The 8649-nt window shown below is 49.1% G+C and overlaps 1 protein-coding gene across 1 annotated transcript in view; it reads left to right on the top strand.

Annotated features, from left to right (window-relative positions):
* Nup210 (nucleoporin 210kDa) overlaps positions 1–8649 on the top strand; it is a 133877-nt gene that overhangs the window by 90328 nt on the left and 34900 nt on the right. Inside the window, exons 17-20 of the mRNA XM_005386982.2 lie at positions 2050–2242; positions 2714–2820; positions 3723–3827; positions 3932–4033. Of these exons, the coding sequence (XP_005387039.1) occupies positions 2050–2242; positions 2714–2820; positions 3723–3827; positions 3932–4033 (507 nt within the window). The remainder of the gene's footprint in view (positions 1–2049; positions 2243–2713; positions 2821–3722; positions 3828–3931; positions 4034–8649) is intronic.

Below are 8649 nucleotides of genomic sequence, written 5' to 3' on the forward strand. Positions count from 1 at the left end.
ACCCTCGCTAGGAACCCCGAGGGCGCACTGTGTCTGTCTCTCTTGTCAGCTGCCTTGCCTCAGCAGGCTCCGGTGCCTGGAAAAGCCAGGAGGGGACACTGCTGCAGGAAGGGGCTGCCCGTGGGTGGCGCTGGCTGGGAGAGCAGGTGCCCCTCAGAACAGGAAGTTGGTGCTGCTCAGTGACAGCAGGAAGAAAGCCTAATGAGAGCTGCGTCTTCTCTGTCCTAGCGGGCCATGTTCCAGCTGGGTTTTGCCTGCGCTGTCTGCCAGCCAGACCTCTGGTTTAGCCTATGGTCGCCTCTCTGAGCCTTGAAGGTGATGGTCTGGCTGCGGAGCTCTCAGTGGGCTCGGTGTGTCTTTGGTGTCAGCAGGAAATAATGGCTCCAGGACAAGGAGCTGCTGTGTGACCCATTAGTCCTCGGGCTCCCCAGCCGTGAGCCAGCCATTCAGGCATGGCCCCTGTGATTTACGGTCTCATTAGGGGACCTTGGGGAAGATATATCCCTGCCGCGCGTCACAGGTACAGGATCAATTTAATTTTACAGCTGTCCAAATCCAGAGGCTACTCAAGACGTATCTGCAGAGTAAATTATTGGCGAGGTGAGACTCCAGGATGGGGTTGACTGGTGAGGATGACAGAGTGGCACTCCAGCCTTTTCTGGTCCTCCAGGCAGGTCGTCCAACATTTGAGGTGCTCTGGATGGGTACCTGTCATGTGCCAGGGGACAGAGCAGCCAGTGCCCACCTTGGGCACCAAAGAGAAGCTGCAGTGTCAAGCGAGGACCTCAAGTTTTGCAGTTAGACTTCTAAGTCCTACCTTGAGACCTGAGTGACCTTGAGCAAGATGTTGACTCCCCTGAGCCTCACCCTGCTCATTTATAAAATGGGGCTAATAACTTCGCCTCCAACAGCCATTCCTGGAAGGTCCAGCCAGCTTGGAGTGCACTTGGTGCAGTGTTGACGTCCTTCCCTGGAAGAGCATTGCTTTTCTACCCAGGGTGGTGTCTGGAAGAAGAAGAGGTGGGGGGTGTGCGACAGGCCCTGCTGCCTCTGTCCACACTCACAGCTCCCCAGCTCGTGCCTTGGGGGCTCACAAAGCTCTTGGTGTGTGTGGAGATGGCGCTGAGCTGCTGTCAGGAAGGCTGCCTTTGGGATTTGGAGCATGCTGGGCAGAGGGGTTCTGGGGCGCAAGGGAGCTCGAGGGGTGGGGAGACACCCTCAGAGATGGGAAGCCAGGTGGCTGTGTCCATCAGGATGGGACCGGCCATGCTGTGGTAACAAACAGCCCTCCCCCAGCCAAGTGGCTGAGGACAACACAAGCTCGTCTCTCACTCATGTACCTCTGTGCGTCTCAAGTTGGCCCTGGGGCCCAGCTGTGTGTCACTGTTATCTTTGTTCCAAACCAAGGCTGTAGAGTGGCCACTGAGGAGAGAAACAGCACAGCAGACGATGTTCTGGCATTAACGCTTCCCCCTGGGGTTGTCACAGGTCCTTTGTCATAGGTACTGGCCAGAATCACTGACACAGTCTCCCCAAGGTCAGAGAGGACAGTCGCCCCGTTAGAACTGCTCCTCGACAGTCTGGCCACTTTGTGAAGGGTGCTCATGGCGGCCCCATTCCGCTACTTACATGGTGATTTTGATGCACTGAGGTGTGCATGTGCGTGGAGAGTGGCAAGAGGTGGGAATGGTGGGCACAGAAGGGGGCGAGCGGCCTGGCTGGGGTGGGAGTGCCCACCTTGGTGCTAGTCCTCTTGTGTGGGGCCGCCCTGTGCATGGCAGGGTATCGAGCAGCCTCACTGATCTCGTCTTCTAAATGCCAGTTGCACTGCCCGCTCCCTGGATGTGGCACAAAATTGCTCCAGACTTTGCCAGAGGCTCTCGTGCTACTCAGAACCGAGGCCTGGAATCAGAGTCTGGGTGGGGCAGCCTTGGTGTCCTGGGTGCACCTAGAGGGAAGATTGGTTTGGGACGCATCTCCCCTCCCTCACCAAGGCCCACTGATTGAGCCCTGGCTCTGGTCCCAGCCTCTCACCTTGGCCTTTTGTAGGTTCCGGTCTCCAGCCACCGCAACCCCCTGCTGGACCTGGCTGCCTATGACCATCAGGGCCGGCAGTTTGACAACTTCAGCTCTCTGAGTATCCAGTGGGAGTCTGCTCGACCATCGCTGGCCAGCATCGAGCAGGACCTGCCACTGCAGCTGGTGTTCCAGGACGATGGGAGCGGTCAGAAGAAGTTACATGGTGCGCCGGGGTCTCAATCCTCAAAACCTGGGGCAGGAAGAGGGGAGACCAGTACAGCCCCAGACAGACACCAGTTTGTCCCAAGGCAGGCAGTTCCTGTCAGAGCCCCAGCTACCCGGCCTCGCCTTCACCAGAAGGGGAGATGAGCCACAACTCGTGGCAGCGTGAGCTTGCTGTGCAACTTCCACCTTGCATCGTGTGAGGTCCAGACCCAGAAAAGGAAGTCTGCATCCCTGGGCTATAGAGCAGATCCAACCCGGCTCCTAGCCCTGTGCCTTCTTAGCCAGAAGCTGCTGTCGCCCCCACTCAGCTCAGCAACTCCTTGGCATTGCTCACCCTGATAACTTTATGGGGTTAATATATGGGCATCGATTTTCAGACAAAACTTCAGATCAATGCCTGGGGCGGGATGTAGCTTCAGAGGCAGCCCCGAGGCCAACATCCAATAATGGTTCCCCTTCCTGGACTCAGGTTTGCAGGCGATTTCAGTACACAAGGCATCGGGAGTGACGGCCATCTCTGCCATGGCAACTGGCTACCAGCAGCCCCACCTCATCGCGGCCAGAGCAGAGCAACCGGTATCTCCCGGGGCCACCAGCGGGGAGAGCTGTGGGCAAGGTCGGGATGTCCCCGCTTCTGCCGGACTCCTGTCCGGTGCCTGAGGTCCTGAGCTCCGCCCTGGGCCATAGCCTCGTTCCCTGACCCTGCTGTGTGATCTGGGTCTGACTCCCTGGGTGGCTGTCTCCCCAAGTGCACATATGCTCCTTTCGGGCTCCTGGAGAGATCCAGGGAAAAGTCCGGCTGAGCCCCTCACCTCGGCCTGGGTGGCCCTCAGTCCTCTGAGGCCTGGGCTCGGAGTAGCTGCTCCTGCTCCAGGTCTCTGAGCCCCAGTGCCCTGGGCTCTGCACACATACTCAGCATTGATCCTGTCTGTATGCACGATCTCTACCTACAGGAGGCCCCTCCCACCCTGGCGTCTCTTAAAGGCCCCAGGCAGAGGTGCTGCTAGTGGGGAACACGTGGGTATATTTGAGGTCAGAGTGGAAAGGGTTCCCCAAGGGTCCTCTGCTGTCCGGGAGGCCCCCAGTAAGCTTTATTGGAATAAACTGGAAGCGGCAGATGCTGGCTGCAAAGCGAAGGTGCAGCTGCCGTACACACAGAGGACAGGGGCCTGGGCACACAGCCTGAGGCCCTGAGGGTTGGGGTGCCTGTGTGAATTGCCCAAAAGGAGGCCATGGGGCTGACATCTAAGTGGCACTGTTGCTAATCATCTCCCCTGTGTATAGAGGAGAAAGTGGCGACTTGTTTCACCTAGACAGGGCTCAGGGAGGCCTTGGCGGGGGGGCTGTTCCCTGGGCTCAGGAACACTGCGGTTTTACTGGGGTTGGTGTCTGGGACATAGCAGGTGGCCTGCAGTGAGGGGGTGGCCTGGTGCGGCTGTGGTTTTGTATATCTGATGGCATTGACCTTGCCCTGACAGCGTGACCCCTTTCTGCTTGTGTCGGCCTCCATCGACCTCATTCTGGTGGAGGATGTGTGGGTGAGCCCAGGGGAGGTGACCATCTACAACCATCCTGGCATCCAGGTACGGCCCTGTGCCCTCCCCTCCCCTTCCTGGGCAAGGTTCACTGGTGGGGGACCCTGGCCTGGCCACACGTGATTTTCCTGCGCGGGCATCTCCCCTTCCAGGCAGAACTCCACGTCAGGGAAGGCTCTGGCTACTTCTTCCTCAACACCAGCGCCACAGACATCGTCAGCGTGGCCTACCAGGAGGCCAGGGGCGTCACCACGGTGAGTGTGGGCCATCGAGCCCCTGGATGCCAGGATGCGTCCGGGCTTCGGCTGTTCCTCTGGGCTGTGCTGTGGGGTTAATAGATGATTTAAAAGCTGGTGCTAAATCCCATCAACTGCATCATTAGCAAGGTCTTCAGACTGTCTGATTCGTTCTGAAAGTCTTATCACTTCCCTGTCACCTTTGTGACTTCTGTTCCATATCCACCAATTAGCCACACGATTAGTTACCTAACAGTCTCCTTTTAATCACTCTTTTCATTATGATTAAAATATTATTATGTAAGCAGCATTAAACTATAAAGGAATTTCTGTCTCAAAGATGTACCTGCCTTTTGTACTTCTCCAGGTTTCTTACTTGACCCTGTCCCTATGCTGCTAATAGGGACTTGGCAGGACTCAGGGTGTGGGAAAATTTAGTCTTCTGGTTATTATTATCTTTTAGTCTTGTTGCCCCTAAGTGGTGCCTCCGCACATGGCTGTGTCGGCTGCGGATTATCATCAGTCACTTTTACTTAGCCATTCTCTTCCTGTAGAGTTTTTATTTGGGTTGTTTAAAGCTTTAGGTTCCTTAAAAAAAAAATATAGCCAAGCACAGAATAAAAAGTGAAAATAAACAAAAGAAAACCCAGAATCTCAGATGTCCATATCTCTACTGCGATGGGTTATTATGTGGTCATGAAAACTGAGCCTTGTTTAAAAGGAAACGCTCCTACTGAATCGTGGAAGTCATAAACATAAGGCAGCCCAAAACAAAGACAACAGTGATACCCACAATAATGATAATCCACAACAGAGTCTTCCAGGCACAGCTCGGCTGTGGCCTTTGGGCTGTTCTGAGCCCAAGATCTGCTTTCCCTTTGCTGAGAGGGGCAGTTGTCCCTGTTCAAGGAGTGTCACATAGTGCTGTCAGCAGGCGGGCTTTTCCCCAGCTTCACAAGAAGCAATTGGTGATGTTTAGCTTCTGGCGGGACTTTAGCTCGTGCAGTTCATGGGGATGGGCGGGCTCCTCCCCGAAGGGGACTGTCCTGCAGACCCTGGGCCTTGCCTCCCACATACCTGAGAACCCTCGTCAGCTATCAGCAACGTGAATGGAGCTTGCTGTCCCAGGGAAAGCTGTCATGGGCATCCATCTCTGCAGTGACCTTGTCCCAGAACCTGTTCAGAAACAGCCGGGCACCTACACACAGAGTTCATGGCATTGCCTCACTCCGTGCAGACGGTTTTGGCAGTAACTCCCTGTATTTTCTGTTCTCTGGCTTCTTATTTCTAATGAGCAGCTTAAAATAGGGGTCACAAAAGGCATTGCCCCTGGGTTGGGGCAGGTGTGAAGTGAGAAAGAGACAAGAGTGGGGTGCGAGGAATGGACTTGGATGTGCAAGTGGATCGGAGCCCTACCGTTGGTGCAGGGGATGGGGAAGTGGGGCACGGGGAAGACCGGGGTGCGGGGCCACGTGTAAGGGGCAACTGCTCTGCTCCTCTGACTGATTCCTGTTGTGTTTGATGGCATCTTCGCTGAGGTGTGAGTCATGTGCCTGTGCCTTACACTTCGCCAATTTCAAGTGTGTAATTCAGGGGTTTTAGAAGATTCAGACACCTGCAACCAATACCATGCTCTTTCAGAGAATTTTCATTGTCTCAAGAAGAAACCTGTACGTTTTAGCTTTCACTGTGTTATTCTTACACACACACACATACACACACACACACACACACACACACACACCGTCCCAGCTTTAAGTTACCACTAATCTACTTTTTGGCTCTATAAATTTCCCTCCTCTGAACATTTTATATAAATGGAATCAGACAATATGTGGTCTTCTGCAACTGGCTTCTTTCACTTTGTCTAATGTTTGCAAGGCTCATCTGCACTATGGTCCTTTTTATGCCCAAATCACAAGCCACTGCATGGATGTGCTGCGTTCTGTGTGTCTGTTCATCCATTTGTGGCTATTTTGATGATCATGAATAATGAACATTTGTGTACACATTTGCTCATGGACGTATGTTCTGAATTCTGCTGGGTGTATGCCCAGGAGTGGAACTGCTGAGTCATATGGTAACTCTATATTTATTTAACTTTTGGAGTAACTACCAAAGTGGATTCCCAAAGGACCACACCATTCCAAAGTCCTCCCTGCTGTGAAAGGGTTCTGATTTTTCCACATCCTGTCAACACCTGTAATTATCAGACATTTAAATTCCAATGTAAGTGGTTTCTCCTCCCGGCATTGACTTACATTTCTCTATCTGCTAATGATGTTGAGCATCCTTTTGTGTGATTGTTGCTATTTATATGTCTTCTTAGGACAAGTGTCTGTTTGGATCCTTTGCCCACTTTTTGTCTTTGTATTGAGTTATAGAACTTTTTGTGGGGGCCGGTTTTCCAGTACCGGGAATCAAACTCAAGACCTTGCGTTTACCAGGCAGGCGCTGTGCCGCTGAGCTAAATCCCCAGCCCCAAGTTATAGAACTTTATATTCTAGATATATTTTATCCTTTATCACATGTGATTTGTATATATTTTTTCCATTCTTTAGTTGTCTTTTTACTGTCTTGGTGACATTATTTCAGGCTCACAGGTCTTTAATTTTGTGAAGTACGATCAACTTCTTGTTCTGTTGTTGCTCCTGTGTTTGATACCATGTCTAAGAATCCATTGCAAATCTGAGATCATGCAGACTGTTTTCTTCAAAGAGTTTTAAAATTCTGGCTCTTAATTTTCAGTCTTTGGTATGTTGGTGTGACTTTTGCTTGTGGTGTAAAGTAGGAGCCCGCTCTCATCCCACTTTATGTGGGTATCCAGTTATCCAGCACCATTTGCTGAAGAGACTACCCTTTGTGTGTTGAGTTATCTTGGTTGGCACCCTTGGCAAAGAGCAGTTGACTGGAGATGCATGGGCTTAGTTTTGAGTCTCTCAACCCTATTCCACTGATGTGCACGTCTGTCCTTGTGTCAGAACCAGACCGTCTCAAGCCCCATTGCTTTGTAGTGAGTCTGGAAATTGGGAAGTGTGAATTGTTCAACTTTGTTCTTCTCTGCAAGGTTGTTTTGACTATGCTGAGTTCCTCCAAGTCCGTACAAATTCTTGAGTTAATGCACCAGTTTCTGCAAGTAAGCGGGCTAGAATTCAGACAGGCATTGCCCTGGCACCTTAACCAAGCAGTGTTCCATTCACGAGCATGAGGTATTGTCCTATCACTCAGTCTTCTTTGACATCTTTCTGCAATGTCTTATAATTTTTACAGAATGAGTTTTGCACTTCTTTTGTTAAATATATTTCTAAGAGTATTTTTTTCATTGCTATTTTGACTGAGTTCTGTTCTTAGTTCAATTTTCATGATAAGTATCTAGCTATATGCTTCACTCATATGATTTATTTTTGTATGTTGATCTTGTGTCCTACAACCTTGCTGAACTCTTGTGAACTCTTCTCTTTTTAATGGGTTCCTAGGGTTTTTTTTATATAGGATCCTGTTATCTGTGAATATAGATAATTTTACTTTGCCCTTTCCTATTTGGATATTATTTCTTTTCTTTCCTGATTGTCCTAGCTATAGTCTCTAGCACAGTGTTGCTCCCAATCTTAGGGAGAAAGCATGCAGTCTCACCATAAGCATGCTGTGGGTATTTCATAGCTGCCCCTTATCAAGTGGAGTAAGTCCTATCTATTGCTATTAGCTTGTAGCTTTTGTTATGGAAAGGTCTTGGATTTTGTCAGATGCCTTGTCTGTGTCTCTTCAAATGATCATATGGGTCTTTATGATTTTGTTGATAATGATGTTCTATGTTAATTGATACTCAGATAGTAAATCAACATTATATTCCCAGAGTAAATCCTGCTTGGTCATGATATGTAATTCTTTTAATATGTAGTTGGATTTAGTTTAGTAGTATTTTGTTTAGCAAAATACTAATGAAATATATTAGTCTGTCATTTTCTTGTGATATGTTTGTCTGGTTTGGGTGTCAGAGTGATATTGACTTAAAATGAGTTGCAAATGTTCCTTCTATTTTAGGAAGAGCTGTGTAGAATTGATAACAGTTATTCTTAAATATTTGGTACAATTCCCCAGTAAATTTATATGGACATGAGATTGGCTTTATGGAGAGTTTTTGAATATTAAATCAGTTTCTTTACTTTCCGGAGGTCTATTCAAATTGTCTTTTTTTAGTAAGTTTTGGTGGCTTATGTCATTCTAGGAGTTGGTTCATTTCATCTAAATTATTTAATGTATTGATCAGTATAAATTATTCTCAGTATTCCTTTGTCGTTGTTATTTCTGTCAGTTTGTGAGTGGTTTCCCCTGTCTCCTTACAGATTCCAGTACTGTGAGCCATCTCCGCTACTGGTCAGTCTAACTAAAGAGTTGTTATTTTGCTAAATTTTTCCAAGGAGCAGCTTTTGGTGTGATGGATTTTTCTCCACTGTTTTTCTGTTTTCTCTTCACTTTGGCTCTAGTCACCATTTCGTTCTTCCGTTTGTTTGTTTGTTTGTTTTATTCTGTCTGTTTATGTTTACTTGTTCTTCTTACTCCAGTTTCTGGAGATGAACAGTTACAGTGTTGATTTGTGATTTTTTTTTTTTTTTTTTTTTTTTTTTTTTTTTTTT

The sequence above is a fragment of the Chinchilla lanigera genome, unplaced genomic scaffold (genome assembly GCF_000276665.1).
Source record: "Chinchilla lanigera isolate Chin_1 unplaced genomic scaffold, ChiLan1.0 scaffold00028, whole genome shotgun sequence".
Taxonomy (NCBI): domain Eukaryota; kingdom Metazoa; phylum Chordata; class Mammalia; order Rodentia; family Chinchillidae; genus Chinchilla; species Chinchilla lanigera.